This window comes from Talaromyces atroroseus (assembly GCF_001907595.1).
Source record: "Talaromyces atroroseus strain IBT 11181 chromosome Unknown scaffold_2, whole genome shotgun sequence".
Lineage (NCBI taxonomy): Eukaryota > Fungi > Ascomycota > Eurotiomycetes > Eurotiales > Trichocomaceae > Talaromyces > Talaromyces atroroseus.
Window position 1 is genome coordinate 2,621,093 of NW_017971434.1, and position 24,657 is coordinate 2,645,749.

General features: G+C 48.1%; 5 protein-coding genes across 5 annotated transcripts, besides 1 other annotated feature; 2 read left to right on the forward strand and 3 right to left on the reverse strand.

Annotated features, from left to right (window-relative positions):
• Positions 1 to 579: 579 nt before the first annotated feature.
• Positions 580 to 1,419, reverse strand: UA08_02965 (Required for respiratory growth protein 9, mitochondrial; the record flags this gene model as incomplete). The annotated part of the gene is made up of 1 exon (XM_020265065.1): positions 580 to 1,419. The coding sequence occupies one exon, from the start codon at positions 1,417 to 1,419 to the stop codon at positions 580 to 582; it is 840 nt and encodes a 279-aa protein (XP_020122704.1).
• Positions 1,420 to 4,377: 2,958 nt separating this feature from the next.
• Positions 4,378 to 6,072, forward strand: UA08_02966 (Endo-1,6-beta-D-glucanase; the record flags this gene model as incomplete). Its single annotated transcript, XM_020265066.1, has 4 exons — positions 4,378 to 4,633; positions 4,720 to 5,319; positions 5,395 to 5,596; positions 5,670 to 6,072. 4 exons carry the CDS (start codon positions 4,378 to 4,380, stop codon positions 6,070 to 6,072), a joined length of 1,461 nt encoding a protein of 486 aa, XP_020122703.1.
• A 391-nt stretch (positions 6,073 to 6,463) lies between these two features.
• On the reverse strand, positions 6,464 to 8,007 carry UA08_02967 (hypothetical protein; the record flags this gene model as incomplete). Its single annotated transcript, XM_020265067.1, has 4 exons — positions 6,464 to 7,066; positions 7,127 to 7,197; positions 7,279 to 7,843; positions 7,942 to 8,007. The coding sequence occupies 4 exons, from the start codon at positions 8,005 to 8,007 to the stop codon at positions 6,464 to 6,466; spliced, it is 1,305 nt and encodes a 434-aa protein (XP_020122706.1).
• Positions 8,008 to 9,724: 1,717 nt separating this feature from the next.
• Positions 9,725 to 9,794: a repeat region (Identified by RepeatMasker using a combination of RepBase library and repeat library created with RepeatScout).
• Positions 9,795 to 12,986: 3,192 nt separating this feature from the next.
• Positions 12,987 to 14,990, forward strand: UA08_02968 (hypothetical protein; the record flags this gene model as incomplete). Its single annotated transcript, XM_020265068.1, has 4 exons — positions 12,987 to 13,283; positions 13,359 to 13,771; positions 13,874 to 14,604; positions 14,701 to 14,990. The coding sequence occupies 4 exons, from the start codon at positions 12,987 to 12,989 to the stop codon at positions 14,988 to 14,990; spliced, it is 1,731 nt and encodes a 576-aa protein (XP_020122705.1).
• A 502-nt stretch (positions 14,991 to 15,492) lies between these two features.
• Positions 15,493 to 24,204, reverse strand: UA08_02969 (hypothetical protein; the record flags this gene model as incomplete). Its single annotated transcript, XM_020265069.1, has 5 exons — positions 15,493 to 22,979; positions 23,034 to 23,171; positions 23,222 to 23,402; positions 23,461 to 23,937; positions 24,004 to 24,204. The coding sequence occupies 5 exons, from the start codon at positions 24,202 to 24,204 to the stop codon at positions 15,493 to 15,495; spliced, it is 8,484 nt and encodes a 2,827-aa protein (XP_020122702.1).
• Positions 24,205 to 24,657: the final 453 nt, after the last annotated feature.

Below are 24,657 nucleotides of genomic sequence, written 5' to 3' on the forward strand. Positions count from 1 at the left end.
GACGGCAATGTTTTTGTTTAACATTCTGTTGGGACTATTCTGGTAGTAGATCTTGAAGCAATTAATTCAACATGAACGAAACACGGCGAACAGATGGCTCATGAGTTGAGTTGAGGTGTAGGGAAGAACATATGTCAACTACTGCGGAGCGGAGCTGCTCACTCCACTTTTCTTGGGAACGGGCCCGAACCGAGACCCGCGAATGCGATTGACTATCAAGATTCGAAATGCATGAAGTGACTATGCTACGGGCTTCTGTTACCAGTCGAAAGGGAAATGCATTCAATAATTGATTCGTCTATAGAACCGACCAGCCTATAAATATTATCTACAGTACATGCATGTATCTACCATATTTACCAGATCTCGCGCGAAATAATACAGGCCACCAAGGATCTCGCCGCCGTATTTATTGTCTGATTAGAGGAATGTTGGCAATCTCGGATGCGTCTCCTTCACTATTTCTGGGGGCAGAAAAGCTCCAAGAATTCGTGAACCGTCAGTTGGGCGCATTCTGTATCTGATCTTCCGCAGACAGGCAAAATGTTGTATGAACAGAGATCAACCTCATCGTGTTTATTATAGTGACGATGAGGGCGCCGATTCGATGCCAAGCTTACGGGCATCAGAGAATTTCGCAGTTCGTTCTCCTCTCTTCGGCCGCAAGCCTAGCTGTTCCATATGACTCCAGAGTCTTTCGTGTCGCCTGTGCCATCGCTCCTTACGATCTTGCCTCTCCTCCTCCGATGGTGTCCATTTGCTTTTCAGAATCCGCCTGATAGCTTCTGGTGACACCTTGAACTGGTTAGCAAGAACTGGTGTCGTCCACTCAGTAGGTTTTGTTGCATGAAGATGACGAATCGTATCCAGAGTGTCCGGTGAAAGCTTCTTGCGTGGAAGCCAGCCTTCCTCGAACTTTTCCTTGAGAGCCTGCTTTTGTACCTTCCACGGTTCTAGTTTGACTTTCTTTGGAGGATTCGCGGTGTGCTGCGGGAGTTTCGTATCGGCCTTCTTGCCTTTCATCGTCTTTTTCTGATTCGATATGGAGTTGGAACGTGCCGACTTGGATTTCGAAGTTTTCTTCGTGGTCGTAGAAGTCTTGGAGGAATGAGGCGTAACATCGACTTTTGTTGAGGTCAATTCAGTCAACACATCATTATCTGATCGGTCATTGCGAGTAACTCCATGTGATGGAACACTTCCTTCTTCATTGGCACGAGCTGAGGAAGTCGAAAACGGTCTCTGTGACAGCGAGAGATTCTTGAATGCGATAGGGGCAAAAAGTGGTTGACGTTTGTAGCACTCGTAGTGACCAACAGCCGAGTTTTCTAAGCGTTGCCGAGCTACTTCGGCGCGATAGATGCCTTGGATAGCATTTGAAAGGGTCAGTCTCCTTGATGCAGCACAAACCGTCATCATTTTGAAGGTAGCTAGCTGGTGTCGATGTCGATGATTCGGAGAAAAGCATGGAGCAGAACTTCTCAAGAGGCTGATGTTGGCATTTGCTGTGTAACTGTATGTACACTATACCCTAGATGGTTAGACTTCCCGCAGTTTTAGGCTTGGCCAACTACACCATATTTTAGATGCCTCAGGGATCTGTCAGAATGGTTAACTATAGTTTACTATCAGGGTTTCTTAGGGATGTCGAGATCACTATACCTGTCCTCTCCAATCTCACCTCTGGTCTACTTTGCCTGTCATGGTCTGAGCTGTTTTTTTTTGTCTGGTTCAGTCCACTGCTTCTCTTCATTCCTCTGTTTAGCTTGGGGCTTTTTGCACACGGCACGATACTGAATAACTGATTGCATTGAACATCTAAGTTATAAGATGAAAGCCAAGGCTTCAGTCAATGAGTCTCTCTAGCCCTTTTCGAAATAACCAATCTTGCACATTAGCTTCCTGTTGATCCAGATATGTTTTGAAGTTGAAATCCTGCCTGGTTATTCGCGTAATACAACGCTTCTCGGAAAGGGGAGTGATATATGTACTGGGTGTTGGTTAATAAAATGCGTGGCGTCTTGCCATTCTTTCCTTGGAAGTTTATGTAGAAAGGGGTAAGATGGTACTCTCGAAAGAAATGAGACGAGTCTGTCCACCCTAGGATGTATATCGTAGCGCTGATCACCTCATGTATCTTGTGCACCAAGTATTTCTCTAGAATTTTCGACAGTAAGAGCTGAGAGGCAAGGCGAAGCGGCACTGCTTGGCTCAGCCGAGCACAAGAACCGAGATGTGCCTGGTGAGATTTGTAATATCTGTGGAGCCGTCCGGAGAGAGTTGACGGAGATCTCGGAATTGTTCCAGATCTTGTCAAGTTTTATCTAAGGTTTCTGCCATACCGGAGGCATGGAGTATCTATGCAATTGCAGCGTGTGTAGCGAGTAGTACAGGGCTTGGGATCTATATCCACGCCTGAGGGTTTCGTGATATGTATGATTCTTTCCTTAATTTATTGGCAATGTTCTCTTCTAGCGATCAAGGGACGAGAGTTAACTGCTCACGAACGAAACGAGATTTAGTGCACCAAATTAGTTTAAGAAAGTATCTTTAAAAGACCGAATCCTATACGCTCTACAGCTCTCAATTATACCGTGACTTATCAAATGTTCTTAGCTCTTCCCTTGAAGGCCACCACAATCTATGATTTTGGCTTGTTAGAACAAGGTCTCTTCTTCCTCTTCACCATCGGCGGGGTATTCGGTGTGTTCCAATAGTATTCTTTAATTATAAGAGAATGAAGAATAGGCTAAAGTCGGCTCTCGCAGGAACTGAGGTGGGTTTCCAAAGTTGTTTCTGCCCATCGCGCGTGTGTCGGAAACTTCAGTATCTTTGTTCAGATATGTCCGTCATGCGTAGCCAGGTGAGGCTGACAGTCTATGACGATTATTTAATCACAGTTAGTTAGATAGAATGCGTCGAAGTAGTTATCCATTGCTATGCAGTTTCTATCGAGGATACAGCCAATCAGCATCCGAAATGGATAACACAAGTTCAAAAACTTGTGTAACATTATTAATAATTAAGGATACAACATTACCATAAACTAGCCAGTTAGCTCATGTCTGAACGAAAAAGACACGATAGTAGCAGACTTATAGCCCTAAATAGCTGCAGATCTGAACGTTAGGAATTTCCTGATCTGGAAATTACTTAGCGATCATCAGCACACGGACTACTACCCAAAACGGGGAAACTCAGCAAGTAGTAAAAACGGAGTAACTCTGTAGGTACTTACGAACTACGACCTAAACTATCGCCATTATATAGCCCGTTATCTATGGACCCTGATGCTGAACCAAGTACCGAGCATGTACCTTGACCCGTCGTTCAATAATAATGTGAGCTTTATTCGGGAAGTCTATGACTCTTCGATTTCCGGGCTGCCCTTCTTGATATTTCTTGTTGATAGCTATCTACATTCTTTATCTGAGATATTTATCTTGCGTATGTGGGTATTTGTTCATTTGCTGGACTTGTTGTGTCCTATGTAAAGCAAGCAATAGTAGTTTCTCTTGCATCAAGTAGGGTATCACGAGACTTGGGGGCCCTACAGAACATCTGACCTGACGCTTTTTTTTTCTCAGTAGTACCCAGTCAGCTTTGTTTATTTGATTTGTATTTACGTACTTTAAAGGCAGACGGAGTGCATGAACCTCTTGGGTCTGAAGAATATATGATCACTGTGCACGGATAATTGCGGGGGCAGATGCAAATATCAAATCAGATGACATACACTTCATGTCTGCGGTAGCACGAGAGCAAACTCTCAATGCGTTCCAAGATTCAAAGGAAAAACTGACTGGCTGGCTGTTTTCAGCCGCGGCGAACCAGTTCCTATGCTTCCTAGGTAGGCAATTAGGGTTACACTCGGCCGGACCTAGTTATACGAAACCCCTACTTACCCACTCACTAGAAATCAGGCCAGGAGGTTCAGGCATGAGAAATTGTGGATGCAAGATGTATGGTATAGGTAGCACGGAGTATTACTAAAGAGTCAATTTTTTCTATAATTATCCAGAGTATAGGAGGTTGCATTCGGGTCTTCTTCTTACCCCCGCTGATCATCACCATCACCATCGTCATCGTCATAATCAGATCTGAGACGAAATGTAGACTACTTCCTGATTATTCTCAGTTTTCATAATTAGGGCTATTATGGATGAGGCCCCCACCGCTCGCAAGGCTGGTTCACTGCCGAGGTGTGAATTCAGCGTGCAAGAGGTTGTAGAGACCCTCTTACATACCTAGGTAGTATAAAGAGACGGCATGGATGTCCGTTCAGCTGTGGTCTTTCTACCTGTGAAGATATCATAAGATTCTCCAGCAACAGAGTCGTTTCATCTGAAAAATTTGACATAAAATCATAGGTCAAACATGTTACTTCAGGCCCTCAAGCTCGCCAGTCTGGTGGCCATTGGTTTGCCTGCTGGTAGTGTGGGACGCAGCATTCCCAAAAGAGCTGTTTCTTCGGCACAGTCATGGGTTTCTTCCAATGATGGCACCTATCAACTGACAAAGTACAATGCTCCCTCCCAAGGAGACGGAAGTGGCTCTTCCATTTCATCGACCTGGAGCCTAGCTGTGGATGATACATCGAGTGGACACAAACAGACTATTGATGGGTTTGGTGGTATGTTCTCAATTGCACTCCCCTTTTCAAAGCAGAGAGAGAGAGAGAGAGACGATGAAAGCTGACCGCTCCAAATTAAATTACAGCTGCTGTCACAGATGCCACAGTCACGGTCTTCTCAGAGCTCAGCTCAGGCCAACAGACGGCCCTATTAAATGACCTTTTCACTGACGCGACCGATGACGGCGCCTCGTTCAACTTGCTGCGCCATACCATTGGATCCTCCGACCTATCTTCGAGTGTCTATACATACGATGATTCCAGCAGCCCCGATACCTCGCTTAAGAACTTCGACCTTACAGCAAATGGGACTGATATGGTTAATTGGATTTCAAGGTTTGCATCAGCAAGCGGGTCGCTGAAGCTTTTGGGCTCCTGCTGGAGCCCTCCAGGCTGGATGAAGTTAAACGGGGCAGTGTATGGCAACACAACTGATAACAATCTCAACACCGACTACGCTTCGGAGTATGCTCAATACTTTGTCGACTATATCCAAGCCTTTGCAGACGGAGGGGTAACTGTGGATGCTATTACGATCCAGAACGAGCCTCTGAACAGCCAGTCTGGATATCCCACAATGTACTTGGATGCCGACACAGCGACAAGTCTCATCCAAAATCATGTTGGACCAGCGCTTTCTTCGGCGGGACTGAGCACGGAAATCTGGGCCTATGACCATAATACCGGTAGGGTGTCTGCGTGCTTGCTATTGGATATTTGTGCCTCATTATTCGCTGACACAAAATACTAATTTAATTCAGACAAGCCATCCTATCCTCAGACTGTGCTGGATGGGGCCAGTGATTACGTATCGAATGTAGCATGGCATTGCTATGCGACGGGAAATTCTTGGACTGTACTCTCCGATTTCCATGCCAACAATTCCGACGTGACTCAGTACATGACCGAATGCTGGACATCTCCGACTACTTCCTGGCATAGCACTATTGACTTTTTCATGGGGTGAGAAGAATCTTCTCGGAACTAAGAGTACTTTGTTTAATTCATTTTGGCCACTGCTAATCCGAGCTCCCAGACCTCTTCAGAACTGGGCATCCGGTGCCATAGCCTGGACGTTGGGCACAGATACAAATTACGGTCCCCATCTATCAGGAGGCTGCTCAAGCTGCCGCGGCATTGTGACCGTCGACACGAGCGCAGGCACATACACCAAAACCGCAGATTTCTATTGGATTGCCCAATTCTCGCGTTTCATCCCGCGCGGCTCGATTGCTCTCAGCACCACGGGAAGCTATGATTATGGCAACGGCGACAAAATTGAGGGGCAGGCATTCGTGCAGCCTGACGGTACTCGTGTGCTCGTCATTGAGAACGGATTCGACAATGATGTCGAGCTTACTGTCAACTTTACTAGTGGTGAGACTTGGAGTGGGCCTTTGTACTCGCAAAGCTTGACTACGTGGTTACTGCCTTCGTAGGGGATGTAACAAGCTATCAGCTTAGCCATTTTGGAAAGGCATCGAGATTGTGAAATGACGAACGCATGTACATGGGTTTATGATTAGCTTTTGATAGTACATATTCTATTTACTGTTTTTGTTTCTCTTTCGTGACTTGCTGCGTGGGTGACTGCAGATCGTGCAACCTTTGAATCTTTCACATGCAGTTAGGGCTAAACGGCAAGCCCTAACTAATCATTTCAGCCCGCACCAGGCAATTTTTGTGCAACGCAAAATCAGTGGCTGGAATCGTGAACTGCTCACATCGATTATCTAAATGATACTTGACTCTAAATGATAAGGTGAAAGAGCTTGGTTGGCAACAGATGTTACAGACAGCATCCATTCTTCTTGTGATTGCTATAGCTGCTCAAGACATCGCGACAACTTCATAATTATAATTACAGATCCCCGACGTCTCAGAGAGAACATCTTTCTTGCCCTTTGAAATAAGGACTGTTGTTGCATTCACCCCATTGGAGCTTTCCACAACTTCAACACGTTGACTCTCTGCACTACCAGCCGCGAGTCCCAGGACCGTACCGCCATTAAGGCCGAAAGTTCCAGCAAATGAACCAATCATATCGTTATTGCTATAGACATTGATCGTATAATTTCTTCCATAGTTATCACCATTTGTCAAATCGGGTAATATGACAGCATAGTTGATAGCATCCTGTGCGTTCTCCCAGTTATCGGGTTTCCCGAGCGAGTCGTTCGAGCATGATGCTGTTGTTAAAAGCGTGCGATACCACATCACTCCAACCAGCTTGCCACTACCTCCTCCTGCTGTCATTGAAGAAGAAGTGATCTGACTCGGATCTGTAGCACCGCTTTTGTACGCTGATATAAAAGGAGGGATTACTTGCTGCCAGCCCGCGTAATCAAAGCCATCAACGTAACTCCTGACGTCGCTGTTGCCCAGTGACTCGTTCAAGAAATTTCCGATGTAATGGCCCTCTCCAGCGTCATTCTAGGTTATGATCTCTACGAGATCTGGTTGAAGAGAGAGGATTTGATCCATTCGGTCGACGAGATTGATTTCGCCGATTCGGTACCAGTTTTGAGATGTGTCGATATGCTTGAATTGGAATGCCGATAGAGCTTTTGGAAATTAGTGATCATAAATACATTTCTTGACATTGTAGAATACATTGGAGAGAGGGAGGGGGAAGGGTCACGCACGCATCATGTATATCTTCCCAGCCGTATGCACTTCACTGATCATGGTCGAGTCGACGCTGTCACTGACATTTGCTTTACCAGCATTCCCATTTGGCCAAACAAATTCCCATGAAATTGCACCATCTACAACTGTGAAGCTATCAAAAAACCCGCTTGGATAGTTGGCTGCATCATCAAAGTTAGGGACAAAGAAAACATCTATGCCTGCGGTGCTAAGGTTGTTCTTAAAGTATTTCATCCAGCTGGAGTTAGGGTCTGAAGCGCCGAATGTGAGTGACCCGCCGTCAAACGTGCTCACGAATGGTTTGTTGTCATATAGGAAATAGTTTTCATGCCCGACATATTGTTCGAGAAGGGGCAAGAATTGCGACGGGTCGGTGAAATGCGTCATGTCAAAGCTGAAGAATAGTTTAAAGTTTGTTCCTGAGCTGGCGTTGAAAAGTGAGCTGACAGCGTTGGTGGACCAGTTCTCTAGGCTTATGACATTGAGCGCAAAGGCATCACGTCCCACAGAGATGGCGTCGTCGATATCGGTGCTTGCATGGTCTTGGGTGATTGTACCAACCTAAGCATTGGAGTTTAGGTTTCTCTTTGTCATCCAAACAGATGTGCCAATTCTAAACTGTGAAGTACCATAAAGAAAAATAAATAGAGATGACCTACCATATAATGCGCAAAAACAGAACCTGCAGCTGCATATTGAATCAAAAGTGCTACAATGAAGAGCATAGCAACTAAAATTTTGATTGAGCACGACTATATTGATGAAAAGCTACAGCGTCTGCCGTTGAAGAAAAACAATAGTGTATGCTGGCTATTGAGATTACAGATCTAGGACTTTGATGGTCTTGATATAATTCCTTCTATAGACGTAGTCTGCCGACGTCACATATAAAATAGGTATTCGAAGCCCCCTAAAAGAGTACCTAGATAGGCTATATTATGTACCTAGGTACTACCGGTTCCACGAGAACACATGTGCCCATAAAGAATCCACAGCTTTCAACAATGGAAGTTCTAGGTCCCAAAATAAAGTATGACACATATCAAAAGATCAGACAGTTGACAATGAAACGCAACGATGAGGAAAGGTATTTGATTTGGCAGTCGGAACAAATCAGGCTTGCAATGTGACCATGACAGCTCAGCGGGATTAAAGATGCGAAACAAGGGGACCAATAAATACTACTTTTGCATTGTTTTTGTTCAATTCCTACTTTCCTCCGTGGGTACATCATCATGTTCAACGATAGCTAGCCCGATTTCCAAACAAGGTTAAAGTGTCGAGGGATTAGGGCTGGACTTGTAATTTTGAACTCGGCGACATCTCTGTCTGTGCAACGCTGTCAATCCACAAAAGATCAACAAATTTCCGGACTTAAGCTTATCGATATGAAGAATGAGGCATATACCCCGCATTGTTCAATGTGAAATGCAATAGAGCGTGGGCTGGTGGTTTGTCAGCCATAATACACCCTAAAAGATCTTACCTATAGGAAAGCCTCTGCAAAGCACGTTTGCCATGCTACTTCGAGAGAGCAAGCAGGTACTCTAATTTTCAACAAAAAGATTTTCAACACCTAGCTTAAGCATTGCAAACATAGCGAGTACTGATAGTAGAATCACCCCCACGTATGACTCTCGCGAGTAGTTGCACAAACGACACTGGTTTGTGGTGTGCTCAGCCACTGTGTGCGTTGTCAGCTGTACTTAAGCTCATACAAACGTTGTAGCTAGATGCAATTGCGAGACCGCCCAGGTCTAGTCAGATGATGGTATTTCGAAAATAAGTCTCTCTGAATACGCCATTGATGATGCAAGTTTGTTGGCACAATACCTTGTGTGGCAATTTCCTTGCAAAGTGTCGACAAATTCTTTTACGTCTGCATTGAACGGGTCGAAGTTGTATGACTATATTGCATAAACACTTGCTAGGTGCATAGTAGAGAGAATGATTATGTGTCTCACCAATGTTCAATAGGAGTTGCCGCTGTAAAACATACCACGCTCTCACATATAGAGAAAGCGTACTTAAGACGCCTGTAGCTAGTTAGCACGTTCTTGAAAGATGAGGACTACCAGTTGTATTTGGAGTTTTGTTATTTCACAGGCCTCGAGCGAATCAGATATCAATGCTTTCTTCGGTCATTATTGCATACGAGTTCATTACTAATTCTCTAACAGAGATTCTTTTAGCACTCTTTTTGATATGTTGCGGGTTTCGAGGAAGATGAAATCCACGAAATATATTAATCAAGATAGCTTCAACAACCCTAGATAACATATAATGAACATTTGTACTTTAACATTATAAGAATAGCCCAACTATAAAGCAATAATTGAACTATAAGAAACCTGGATAAGACTTTGAGTATATTTACAAAGGGATATACATTACTTGTATATATCTCCGCTAGATATATAAAGTTACGCAGGTATGTATATCAGCCTGCGTATTGCTTCCGCGAGGTGTCACTGTTAAGGTAAATGAAATCTTCATCCATCCAGCCATCCGTATACTACTCAGGAATAAGTGGTCGTCGCGTCAAGCGAGATTGACCACTGTTTCAAGCATACGATTTGTATTTGGGAGTGCTGTAAGCTCCGACTTGCAGGCTGCCGCGACTGATTTCCGCGAACATCATGTTTGTAGTCAAGTCTGATATCAATAATAATATTAGAAGTTGCACTTCCTGTCCATTGAGTGCTAGTAAACTTGGCCTGATGGGAGTCTTATTTTTCGTGTTTTGCTTGCTGCAGCTATCCATCCTAAAACCCTTACAACTTTGAAGACTCAACGAGTAATAACGCGACGTAATACTTTCCAGTGAATGGTTTATGAAAGAATTTATAAAATGCAGTACTGTAACTGTAGGATATGAATGTATACAAAGGTCTAATTTAGTACCATAACAATAAGGCTTCATATTCCCTATGCTTTCTGGGGCATAATACGAGCCCTGTCATCAATTTGGCTTGATATTGGACATAAAAACCCATAGATGGCAAATCAAGTTTTGATTGGTTGTACCAGTAGACGAGCTCTTTACACACATGTTATGGGATATTTGCCACTACCTGTGTGCACCTGACTAAACTATGCATTGTTAAAGTGGTCATAATGACCGGTGTTCTGCCACAGAAACGGGCTTCATCCAAGTCAACTTTCTTTTAATATAATAACAAGAAAAGACTAAATTATACGGAGCGAAAAGTAAATTCGAGTTACAAAATTAGAAATGCTATGAACTGCAGCGTCTACCTGTGGGCAGGATGATCTGAATAACCTTGCAACACTTTTCACTTCGTTCCAGTGCATTTTTACGGACTCGTTACTCTATTCCATGAACAGTTCTTTTTGGCGTCGGCGACGGATTGGATAGTGTATTCTCTAGTTACGTGAGGTCGTTTATATATCAATATTCAGGTTCTTGTGGAGGAACATACCCGGGATTGCATATGGGTTTCCCATGGGAGAACGTATCTACGTAAGTATATACGTTAAGTATACTTCGATAGCCAGTCAGATCATTATTTTATAGCTATGCTGAGCTCCTATCATACAATTGCTAGTTCAGTTTAAATGTCATGGACATGGAAATAATTTTGGAAAATATCTGTCATTAGCAAGAAATATCTTAACAAATAGATGATTTTGCCTGGTGATTAGACAAACCATGCATGTAAGACGCGGATAGATGATATCGTACCTTTCCCCTAGAAAACTGACAGTAAGGTATCCAATGAGGAGACATGTGTCCAGTGCCCTTTCGATGTCTTCCTTGCTTGTAGCCATTGAAGGAAGACCCATGTAAGCTGGGTTTCCTCACATTAATTGCGAGCTCAATAGTTCAATACTGGCACTTAATCTGCTTGGCTCGCAACTTCCACTTTATTTCGTTATCGGTCTCATGCTCTCCTATCTTTCTTTGCCTTTCTCTACGGGAATCCGACATCATTCGTAAGCGCAACATTCCAACTCCTTGATATTCAGCGTTCAAGAACTTTGGAAAAAATCATACGTGAAATTGCTTTGTTCGTCCTCTAGGTGCTTCGTAACCGTATGACCAGCGTTGCTATCGAGCCCGCAACCATGATTTCTATTCTTATTCCCGTCAACTCGAAAGCCACGACCAAAAGGATGGTTGATCTATATTAGCCTTGGGACATTATCAATATATTTTTCCTGGTAATATCAATGATGTTAATACTTATTTGCATGCTATTTGACGTGGCTCGATGCCTAGGTACTCGTGGGCATACCAAGTTGTTGTCTTCTGTTTATTAGCTTTTACATGTATAAAGTTAGATGCTAGCAGCCAATTTTCTCTCTCTGCAGATTTCAACAGACCATTACGTTAGCCGCAGCCTTGTACTTTGCACAGTTGTTACGGGCCAAACAGAGGGCTAGGAACAAACCGCTATTATAAAGCTACAGGAGGAGGCAAACAGATAAAGAATAGCTTTCACCCAGCAAGTATGAACAAAAAGCTTAAGAGTAGTGGTAGGAAGCTACATAAAGACTAGAAGCAAATACAGAAGAGCGAACAAAGTCTTTTTCTATAATTTTTTACCTGGGCCTCGATTCTATTATAAACTAACACCTGCAGTAAAGCTCAAAACCCTGAAATATGGGGAGCGGGAAGTCTAAGTTGACGCCACTGGAAAGTCCCACATAGGCTTTCGTCCCACGTCGCCATAGTGGGCCTTCCCGTTTGCAGCCCGTGACATTTCCGTTAACTACTCCAATCACAATATCCCAGTCTGTTCGGCTAATGAATATGTACGAACCATGCAGTGGCTGTTATAGATGGAGTGACGGTAAATATAGATGCGTTAACATTCTATTAGCACCCTGGACAAATGTGATATATCCGCGATCTCTTTCTCTGTGTGTGTCTATCAGAAAATAAATCCTTTCTTGAAGTTCATCAGCAATGACATATCGATATCTGTGAATACTCAATTGGAAAGCCAGTCTCAATAAATTATCCAGGTATAGATTATCACCGATATTGTCGGAGATAAATTCTTCTGTCCGACATTAAATGAGCATCTAAGCTTGCTGTATCAATTGCGAGTAGTATCTATCATAGTTACGCGGTTTTTGTTTTCGGTTTAGATCGATTACTCTAGCTTTACAAAGTACTTAGAATGTCGATCATACAACTAACCATACAGAACTGAATTCCAAGCCCCACAGGTAGAGATAGTGGTATCCATAGCTCCTTTCCGTTTTGACATAGCATAGTTTAGGAGGTGGGTGGAGGTAGGTGCGCGACGCCGAACTTTGGAAATGCATCTCCGCACATCTCCCTACATTTGCGATGTAGAAATACCCCAGTCCCGACTCGGAGTTTAGGTATCATTAATGTATGGTACGAGCTGTGATCGGAATGACATGCAAGGTAGCAGAGCGATGATCACGGACTTACGGGCGGTACCAAACTATCAACTTTCGAGCTGGCGGACTTACAGCGCAAAAACCGAGCTTATCTCCAGAGCATTCCTGCCTTATTTATGGAACTATGTATTATAAGTCTCATTGGTTACAGTACCGAATCATGTTGACGGATGTCGCTACTTTCTAAACAAGCTTCTTTGGTGCTCATTCTGACACTACGCACACAAATCGCTTTGAAATCTTATTTCTCAGGCGGAGGGACTCTTGTCTCAAGCTAAAGGGATAAAGCTATACGGCAACCACAATGCCTCTATCAACAACCCAGGGCGACAAGCCTGAGGTCGGCGGAGAAGCAATACCTAATCTTGAGCCTGAAAAGGACAGACAAAGTGTCAAGCTTAGACATGAATCCTCGAGGACATCATCGACTCTCGTGACGGATACAGAGAAACAGAAGAAGGAAGGAGCTGGCGAAGACGGTGGTCAGCCCATTGATGAAGAAGTTGTGGTTCAGGATGTCGGAACCTACCCATCTGGGATTAAGCTGGCATTCATCATGGTTGCGCTCGTTCTCAGTGTTTTTCTCTTTTCTCTGGATCAGGTGAGTTTACACATTACCACTCGACCATCTCGCGCAGTCAGGCCATGCCCTGCCAATACTGATATATCAATCCAGACCATCGTGGCAACTGCAATTCCAAAGATCACCGACGAATTTAACAGCATCGACGATATTTCGTGGTATGGTTCGGCGTTCTTCATGACACTGGGAGGTTTCCAGTCGATGTGGGGCAAAGTGTACAAATATTTCTCCCTTAAAATCAGCTTTATGGTGGCCATCTTCATCTTCGAGCTGGGAAGCTTGATCTGTGCCGTTGCTCGAAACTCACCGACCCTCATTGTGGGACGTGCTATCGCTGGCCTCGGCGGCGCGGGTGTTGGGTCCGGAGCCTACACAATTGTCGCCTTTGCTGCTGAGCCCAAGAAGAGAGCCTCGATGACCGGGGTGATAGGCATGTCGTATGGCCTTGCCGCGATCACTGGACCACTTATCGGCGGGGTGTTTGCGGATAGAGTCTCTTGGAGGTGGTGAGTTAAGTGCCTTGTGGTTGTTTGTCTCTGCTACGGATAGAGAACATTTGCACTCACCAACATCTAATATGACCCGACCTAACCCGATCGGATACTTAGGTGTTTCTATATCAACCTCCCAATCGGTGGTCTGGCCGCTGCCATAATCATCCTCTTCTTTCGCACTCCCCCAGCTGCTAAGGCTGTCGAGGCTACACTCCGAGACAAACTTCTGCAAATGGACCCCATCGGCACCACGCTCATCATGGGTGCCGTTTGCTCTTTGATTTTGGGTCTTCAATACGGTGGCGTAACGTATCCGTGGAATTCCAGCACCGTCATTGGCTTGTTCGTCGGTTGTGGTTGCATGTTCATTGTATTTGGAATTATCGAATCGGTGCAAGGCGAACGCGCCATGCTAACGCCACGATTGATGCGTCAGAGGAGTGTCTGGGTCAGCGGCGTATACGGTGCCTTCTTCGCCGGCTCGTATTTTGTCCCGTTATATTACCTGCCGATTTATTTTCAAAGCATTGACGGCGCAAGTCCGATTAATTCAGGTGTGCGCAACTTGCCACTAATCATCGCCTTCACCATTGCCACAGTTGCTTCCGGCGCCAGCATCTCGAAGACAGGTATTGCAACACCGCTCTTGCCAGTCGGCTCTGCGATCGCGACGATCGCCGCCGGTCTGCTCTATACTCTCGATATTGGGACCGGAACAGGAAAATGGATTGGGTATCAGATCCTTGCTGGCTTTGGATATGGCATTTCGTTCCAAGTTCCCATCATAGTGTGCCAGGGTACTGGTGATCCGAGTGATTTGGCTTCCATGACAGCCATCATTCTATGTGAGTTCTCATCAGATTGCGTTGTTGATTCTACGATCTCGTCACATCGTCTTTATCAGAAGCTAATGGTAACACTTTTTTTCTTTTGCTTTGCAGTCTTTCAAACCATCGGTGGAGCAGCACTCATCGGCGCCGCTCAATCCGGTTTCGTCAACCAGCTCTTGCGCAGGCTTCCCAGCACCGCACCAACCGTCAATCCCAACCTCGTTGTAGCCGCTGGCGCCACGGAGCTCCGCAATGTGTTTTCGGCGGATGAGCTAAGCGGTATACTAGTTGCGTATATGGCGGGTATCAAGGTTACCTTTGCGATTACAATTGGGGCTGCGGGTATCTCGTTCCCGATCAGCTTGCTTAGCAAGTGGGATAAGATCAATCTACAGACATAAGGAGTATCACGGGAAAAAAAAACGTTTTAGGTCATTGAAAAAGCTTGGAATGATGAGGGGGCGCTCGCCAGGCTGAGGATAACTTTGTGGATTTCAATGATCAGCTCGGAGATGAGCTGACTGCGACTAGTTGTAGGATACAGGATGATGGCACGTGGGATACTTATAATATTTGCTTAAAAGGGAATTGGTTTCGGGTTTTGGAGCTTTTATTCCTTGAATATGGATGCTAGGACATTTAATTAGAGGCATTGTAAACTTGTGGCATTTGCTCCATGACTAGGTTATTGGGCCGACAACTGGGGTCAAGGTTCTCAAAAGGAAAGCGGAGAGGGTATTTGCTGTGAATTATTTTTAGCAGCACTTTATCCTACACTCATTTACCTAGTAATTCTTATTTTAGTGACAAGTAGAACTTGGAAAAATAAAATTTCAGTATCCTAAATTCACTCATTGCTAAAGTTGCTGTTCAATTGATATCTTATATCATGTTCGAGAACAATTACTTTAGCCCCTTCCGTAATACAGGCGACACAAAAGCTTCATCATGGCCTGTAAACGTGGTCACTACGCCCTTGGGCATGCCCATATCTGTTGCCCTCTTCATCCATTCCGCTGTCGGCAAGACCTCGATCTTGCAGCCGAGTTTCTTCTCATACATGCCAGCGAGATCCGATAGCCAGTACTCGTTTTCACTACAGTAGTTGTGTATGGCAAATTGCTCGTTAGAGTCGTGACCGTAGGCCTTTGCGATAAATTCGGGGACCACGTCGCTGACCTCGATGATGTCGAGCTGACCGACCCACTGTTGCGGGTCTAGTGCCGGCACGGCCCGCATCCTAGCGCAGAAGCGATCGAGCGCCACAAGCGGGATCTCGTCCGGGGCATCGGGCCCCATGATATTGGGGAAACGGTGGACGACGGCTGGCAGGCTGGCGCGCTCCAACAGGATCTCGCAGACCCACTTACTGGCAGCGTAGCCGATGGCATTTTTCGTCAGGGACTCGACGTCTGTTGGTGGGGAGATATGTGACGGTGGGATCTCAAAGAGTTCAGGGGTCCCCTTCTGCAACATGGCGACTGATGACGACGAGACAAAGTGCACGGGTACACCACGTGGTGTGGCCATGGCGAGAAGGATCTGCGTCGAGACCACGTTCGTAGTTCTTACGGCGTCGTAGGATTTGAGATGGTTGACCTCCGCGCCCAGATGGATGATCAGGTCGGCCGTCTGGCTTAGACGGGTGAAGTCGTCCGCGGAAAGACCCAATAGTGGCTTGGATAGATCGCCGTTATATTCGCGGATCTTGGAGTTCCGGACGCGAACGTGCCGTGAGCGAATGCAAAGACAGTGCAGCTCCTCCACTTCGGGATCGGCGACGAGGTTGAGGAGCATATGTGTGCCCAGGAAGCCAGTAGAACCCGTGAGAACGACCCTGCGTGCGCTGGTCCGAGGCTCGTTATTTGTAACAAATTCTGCGCCGTGTGGGATGAGAGCAGGGATCCCATCGATGAGCTCGGCAATCTCCTTCGCCCAATCCATCTCAGGATCCTGACGACGCGGGTCGGAAGAAGCTGCTGTCTCAATCCCTATCTTAATCTTTCGCCAGCCTACCAAGACATCCTCGCAGAGTCGCGACAGAGAATGATTCGTCGACATCATCTTCAAAATGGGCACCTCCACGCCTAGCTCTTTGAGGAACCACTCGCGAATCCGCACAGACACGAGGGAGTCAACACCCAGGTTAGCCACGGGCACATCGCCGGTAATCTGGTCCGGATCAAGCTGGAGCATGTTGCCCAGGGCCTGCGAAAAACACCTCTCCAAAACTGGCAGACCTCCCTTTGGATCCTCCGCTACGGCGGCCAGGAGCTGAGCCTCAACCCGGATATTTCCGTTGACTTCTTCCGGACCAACACTCTCTTGCACGCCTTCTTGAACGAGATAGCAGGACAGACGCGGGTCCTCATGCCACGGGCCCTGGAACGCCGTTCTTATTCCAGTGATGAGCTCGGCTGGCTCGTCCGAGTCGGGCCGTCCGCACGCTATGGCCTCGGCCAACATCTCATGCAGATCTGTCTCGCCCTGCCGGTTTAGCCGTGGCAGGAGGGAATTCTCAATAGTAGCCAAATGCTCCTTGCCTGAACGACGGAAGATATAACCTAGCCCTGTCAGGAATCCGATGACGATAACGGAGCCTGGTAGGCCGCGCGCACGCCGCTGTCGCACGAGGCTGGTCCCAAAGTGGTTGGCGGCACTGTAGGCGGATTGGCCGATGATCCCGACCATTGACGTTGCAGACGACAGCACAATGAAGAAGTCTAGCGGCGTGTGATTTTCACTAAAAAGATCGTCCAGATTCCGAGTTCCCGCAACCTTTGGCGCGAGCACAGTCTCGAAGTCTTCCCAGGACATGTCGACGAAGAGGCGGTCCCGGAGCACCATGGCGCCGTTGATAACGCCCCCTACTGGCGGCATGGAGGATTTGATTTCAGAATAAGCATCTCTCAAGGCTTCCCTGTTAGTGACATCGACTGACATGACATGCAGGGCGGCTCCCTGTCGCGACATGAAGTCAACGACGCTGGCCGGCACGTTGGGATTCCGGCTGACCAGAACCACGTGTCGCGCTCCATGATTCACCATCCACCGAGCAATTGAGATTCCTACGTCTCCAGTCATACCAAAAAGGAGGTAAGCCTTGTCGGCCGTGAACAGCCCGTTGTACTCGATAGGACGAGCCACGGTGATGACTTCCGAGGCAGTGCACCAATCAATCACCGCCCCAGGACCCATCTCTTTGGCTGCCTCTGTCGAAATACCCTCGATTGGCAAGATTTGATTCAAGGGGTCGTGCCAATTCACCTTAATGTCATCTTCAAAGTGCATTTTGGCTAGCTTCCTCAGTTCCTCACGGCTTAACCCAATGGTCAGATCCCCAAGCTCGGTGATGACTGTGGAACGCGACAAGGAAGCACTCATCATCGTCGACAGACCCTTATTTTGCGAGGGCTTCAGGTTGATGAGCGTCTTTACGTTTCTCGGGCGCAGTAATTGCAGATCTCGCTCGCTGATGTAGGGATGGATGAAACACTGGTCGCCAGAACTTGATATATCAGAGGTCGTCTGGACTACGGCGAGATCCCGCTCGTCAGCGAGATCGGCAATTGCGTGGCTAAGATCATCCGGGGCACCGTGAACCCAAACGGGTGCCTTCGAATCGCGAAGGAGATATTCGGCCTGCGCTCGTGTCATAAAACGGCGCAGTTGTGCGGCATCTGAGTCTTCTTCAATGCTTGTGACAGTAAGCCAGCGATAAATGACTTGATCCTCGGTAAGTGTGGCGATAGAGCTGTTTGCGTGCGAAAGGCCGATAAGCTTGTCACCTGATGCAATGTCGCGACCAATCCACAAGTAAGCTGTGGACTCATCGCAGATCATGGCGTGGAGGGATGACGCTGTGACCTGCACTTGGATCTCACTTGCTTTGGCACTGCCAACATGGCGATCTAATAGTTCCGGCACTCCATGTCTCTCCGTGACCTCTACGGCTGTATTTTTAAGCCCAAGCCTGGTTGATTGGGTGATCTGTTGGTTTCTGGCGGCGGACCGGCGATTAATTGTATCCAGAGGCAGAACCCTAGGTATGTACAGAGCGCCGTCTTTGAGTGTCATCTGGGGCTCGTGAGTCCAAAGAATCTCGTCCAGTCCGGACTTATTTATCCAGGCGAGTCGGAAAAGAAGAGTTGCTAACATATATGGTTCAAGCGATGCGGGCTCCTCAACATCAAGAAACTGGAGCCTCAGGTCACTGCGTTCAGCTAGGAGCGTGCGTCCCAACCCCACGGTCACGTTGGCCAAGGGATGGTGGCCTGAATTCGCCCCTGAAGTTACCCACAGAACAGTACTGGCGTTGCGGAAAACAGCCTGCAGAGCTTGAAATCTCGCCTCCGTTATGTCGCCGAAAATTGGTCTGTCCAGGTCGCAAAGGCATAGCACAGCCGCACCTCTGGGAACGTCAATACCATCAAGGTCACGCTGGATGTCAGCTCCTACGGAAGCGAGGAGTGCCTGAGACTTGAATGCAACCTCGGATTCACCGATAACCAGAACTTGACCGAGGGGCGGCAATGCCTCGTGCGAAGTGATAGAAAGCGGCTCAAGAAGCATCTGGACTGTTTCGTCGGTTGCCTGTGACATGATGACGGAACAGAAGGAGGGGGTTGAGCTTGTGTCGACTCCTGAAAACCCGGTCGCCTTCAGCAACGTGTCCCACTCGTCAAGGTTGATGGTGGGTGCCCAGGTTCGCCCTTCATCGGCGCCCAGAAACCATCCAGGAAGAGTTCCCATAATAAGTTGGATGGGAAGATGATCGCGTGTGATCTCCAGTAACACTAAGTAACCGCCGGGCCGAAGTAGGCGGCGACAGTGCTGGAGGGTATCTTTCAGAATTCGAGTTGCGTGTAGGCAGTTGGATGCAACGACCATGTCATAAGAACCCTCGTCAAAACCTTGGTCCACCGGATCTTTTTCAATATTCAGCATCTTGAACGTCATCTGGCCCGCATGTTGGCTAAACTTTGTCTTTGCAGGCTCGAAAAAGCCTGCTGAGACGTCAGTGTATGTGTACGATGCGTACCGGTCGCCCAAAGCCGAGAACACGGCTCGAGTAGTACCGCCCGTTCCAGCTCCAACTTCGAGCACCTTCATGCGCGGGTATCTGTACGCAAGCTGTTTGACCAAGAGCTCAAGATCAAGGTTGCCATCGGCAAAGCCGACTCCTTCCACATACAAGCGGTCGAGCATGTCGTCCTTCAAAAGCACCTGGAGGGAGGGCATAGTTCCACGAGCAATGGCGGTTAAGTTTTTCCCCACGGCATGAAGTAGCTGCATATCGTTGTCCCCTGATGCCAAGTAGCTGGCACTCCATTGCTGCACATCCTCTAAAGTATCCTTTGACCACTCTGCTTGAATATCGGGGTGCTTGCCTGCTTCAATCTGAGGAAATAGATACTCTCTTACCCATTTCATCATATGCCGCCGATGCTTGCCCATCAATAGCATCTCGGAAGCTTTGATCTGGTCCCGAAGCCTCCGCAAGTAGAAATATGCCGTGCGCACCAGAAGCGTACGTAAGACCTCAGTCTCTGGAGAGAGCTTCGTTTTGAGTCCGGGTTCGATCCCGTAAGCCGCATCCCGTACCCACGTCTCAGCTGCGTAGAGCCAGCGGTCCCCATTTTGGTTCAGGGCGGTCCAGTGGACTCCGCGCATATGCACATCTACGGCTCCATTCGACGCGTTGAAAAGCTCAACGTCGCCTGAGAGTGACTTTACGTCCGCCGAAGTCAGAAAGCTATCTGCCATGAGAGTACCGGGAGAGGTAGGTCCCATGTCGATACGGACGCAATCAATGCCCGTTGGCAGATATACCGCCCCAAGTCGACCGTCTTCCGGAAATGAATATCCGGCCAGGAGGCCTTGAATGGCAGTATCCAGAACCACAGGGTGCATAGATGCACGGATTGAAGTGGGTTGCGGAGGGACTGGGATGGTCACCACCGCCTGGTTGAGATGGCGGTCCACCGAACTAGCCCTAAAGGGCTCGCAGTAGTTGTAGCCCACTTTAGACAGATAGCTGTAAAATTGCCTCATATCCAAAGTATTCATGGGCAGCAGAGGCTTCGTTCGTCTAGGGAGTGCACTGTTCTGTGGAGGACCGAGCAAAAGCCGCACGCTACCGCTGAAATGGGCCGTAAGTCCAGTCAGAGGACCATCCAGCATAGTAACGTTAACATCACTGCTATAACAGGCCACTTCAGCCGTAATGCAGCCGTCAGACTGGCTCGTGACGCGTATGGTGAAGAGAACTTCAAGCCCCGGGGAATCTTCCTGCAGGCTCATAGCGCGCACCATCTCAATATCATGCAGCTCAACAAGATGCAGTGCCTGCTGATCATCAACAAGGCGTACGGCAGCCTCGTACGCCATTGTCAAGTAGCCTGTCGCCGGAAATAGAACCTCACCCTGAATAGTGTGGCCGCGTATCCATGAGAGCTCATTTAGTTTAAAGATCTGGCGCCAGTGAACCTCGCGCCTACCGTGTTCGCCGAGCGTGACAGGAAGGCCAAGTAGTTCGTGGGGACGCTGGCTTTGGGTACGGAAGTTGCGAGATGCCCTTGACTCACGCCAGATAAGGCTATGATGATCCCAGGGATAGGTTGGCAGGCCTTTTAGAATCTTGGGATTTTTTGGGCTAGCCTGGGAGAGGGCCCGGTGCATACAGTCAAAGGTGATGATAGGGTGCAGAGACGGGAAGGACGTCCAGATAAGTCCTAAAGCATCGGCAAATGCCTCAATTGCACCGTCTCCACGTTTGAGGACACCACAATACGGAATAACCACACCTGTCAGCGACTTGATTACCTCGGAGCTTGGTCCCTTGAGAGCTGGGTGGGGTCCAACCTCGAGTGCGAGGTCCAAAACGTATGATTCTTCAGATATCGCTCTGTTTAGTGCCTGAGTAAATTGTACCGTATTTGTGAGATTATCGACCCAGTACTGGCCCTTAAGAAGTTCCATGCCATGGTCATCGTCGAACGAGCGACTACGACCATTTGCACCCCAGACGCTTGAGTACCACATGCACTTCCTCTGGCTCTTCAGAGGGCTGATGCCACAATTGCGTAGCGACTCGAGGTAGGGTGCGGCGCATGGCTGCATGTGGTGAGAATGATATGCCGTGTCGACCGCCAATACGCGAGCAAAGGTTTCGTTTTCGTCGAGCCGCTCCTTCGCCTGGTCGATAATTTCAGCATCCCCTGACAATGTGCAGCTCGTCAGAGAGTTACTGGCGGCCACTTTGAGGCCCGCACCAAATTCGTTGCAGAATGCTGATGCCTGTTCCAAACTCATACCAACGGCCATCATCTTGCCGCGCTTTCCGCCAGATCCCTGCGCCAAAGGAGAATGAAATCCTCTGTAGTAAGCAATACGGATAGCATCCTGTGCATCCAGATATCCTGCAGCATAGGCGGCGCTAATTTCTCCAGACGAGTGTCCAACAACGGCAGCAAATTCGATCCCGGCCGCATGGAGGACGTCCACCAAAGCAACTTGAAGAGCAGTGCATAGAGGCTGTGAGATGGCAGCTACGCCAAGGCGAGAGCTCTCCTTGGGCGCAGAAAGCTCATTGATCAGAGACCACTGAGGACGATCACCTACAGGAAGCGTATCGAGGCTGTGCTGCAGCCGTTCCAAGGCCGAGCGAAAGACGGTCGAGGCTTCGTAGAGCTCCCTGCCCATGGTGGCCCACTGCGCACCTTGCCCGGTAAAAACACCGAGGATGCGGGGTGGTAAGGAGTCGGGAACGGTGGAAATGCGTGGGGCCTTGTTGAGCGCGTCTACACATGCTTCAAGCTTGTCAGCAAGCTGCGCAACTGATGTTGCTGAAAACGCGGCTCTGAACAGGAACTCGGCCCTCTGGAACAGCGTGCAGGCCAGTCGACCAAGGTCTGTGTCAGGATGCTCTCGTAAGTACCTGGCTAGCGCTGCACCTTTTTCTGCCAGGGCCCGAGCCGAGTTGGCAGCCAGGACGAAAAGTCCACCTGAAGGCGATTTCGACGCATAGCTTTCATTAGCCCCATTCCAGCTTTCAATAATGGCGTGGGCGTTAGTTCCGCCAAAGCCGAAACTGTTTACACTCACACGGCGCGGCTGGCCGTTCGCAATAGGGGGCCAGGGGGTCAAGGTCGTCGGGATACGAAGCTGGTTGTACAACGGTCGAATTTTGGGGTTCAGGTCCCGGAAATGGAGGTTTCCCGGGATTTGACCGTGCTGAACTGCCAACGATGCCTTGAGCACGCCGGCGAGTCCTGCAGTGCCCTCCGTATGACCAATAACGGTTTTGATTGAACCAACTATGAGCTGGCCATCATTCTTGTCTGAATTCCCGGAGAAGAAAGCATCGTGTATGGCCCGTGCCTCGATAGCTAGATTACGTCAGCGTCTCAACAGGTGAAGGGGCCTGTGCAGTGTTCACTTACGGTCTCCTGCCGGCGTGCCGGTTCCATGAGCTTCAAAGTATTGTGGGCGGTCTCGTGCATTCGTTGGGTCCAGCCCGCACCTCGAGTATGTGTCTCGGATGAGTCGAGTTTGCGCCTCTGCACTCGGCATGGTGATACCTACGTTACCGTCAGCACAGGCAGCAACCGCAAGGACATGGCAGATTAACCTGGCGTCCGGCCATCCGAGTTTACGCCGATTTCGCGGATAATGCACTCAATATGGTCACCGTCTGCGAGGGCTTGGCTAAGAGTCTTGAGAACAATGACAGCTAACCCCTCGCCTCGCGTATATCCATCTGCAGAAGAATCCCACATCCAAGATCGTCCATTGGGAGACAACATGTTTAGCTTGCGTGTCCTATGTTAGTTTGACTTCACTTATCAACGTTTTGACAGCACAACATACATTTGAATAGGCGATGAATTGCTCAGGCCCGAGAATAAGATTCACCCCCGCTGCAACTGCCATGTTGATATCTCCATTTCGAAGCGAAAGGACTGCCTGGTGCAGAGCCACGAGCGATGATGAACAGGCGGTATCACACGCAAGTGACGGTCCTTTCCAGTCATAAAAATAGGACACGCGGTTGGCTAGAATCGCCATGGAACCGCCAGTTGCGTGGTATTGCGGTAGACTCTCGAGGCCACGCATAGCAACAAACTGGTAGTCGAAGCTCATACACCCCACGAAGACCCCAGTTGATGATCCCCGAAGCTGTGGAACCGAGTAGCCCGCCGACTCGATACCCTCGTAAACAGTCTCGAGGAGACATCGCTGCTGGGGGTCCATTGCCTCGGCCTCCTTTGGGCTGATGTTGAAGAAGTCGCGGTCAAAGCCCCGGGGATCATCCTGCAAAAGATAAGCGTACTTTGAATTTGTGCTCTAGTGATAGCGTAATTAGATTCTAAGCTCAAAATCGCAAGTTCAGAATGGGCAGTGCCGCCTTACTCCATGATGCTGGCTGTCTTGGTGGTAGAAAGCCTTGGTATCGAAACGACTGGGTGGGATTTCTTGCACGATGTCCGGAGGATTCTTGAGGAGCCCCCAAAGCTTGGAGGGGGAATTGGCGCCACCTGGAAAACGGCACGAGCTTCCCACTATGGCGATGGGCTCCTGCACGAACCTGACTTCGGATGCCAGGCTACCCATAATGATTGTGTTGAATCCAATCAGATAGCAAAGTAGAACAAAGGATCTTATGACATAAAGAAAATTTATTGAGCTAGCAGAAAGTGTAAACTTGGAGCTCAATTTACTCGCTTTAGCTATTACCTGGGTAGAGTCACCAGACTTTTTGCAGGTCTGAGGTCGTGGCTGAGGAGAAAAACTTACGAAGTATTTCAACCTTTAGCCTAGGGTTTGTACTCCGCGCATGAATTCAGCATGCTGTGGGCTGACCAGTAGTCGCTCATTTTCTTATCAAGTGGGTGTTGAGTTAAGAAAGTTGGTATACTAACGGCATAGGAACTGGAGGTGGTGGTTTGCACTGTCGGCTCCGGATGCCAGCACCTCTCCGGTCGGCCCTCCGACGCGCTACCGAAGGATCGGAAACACGCTCGAAGGTACAGCGTAGTATGCCATAGGTCATTTTCTAGTGAATAT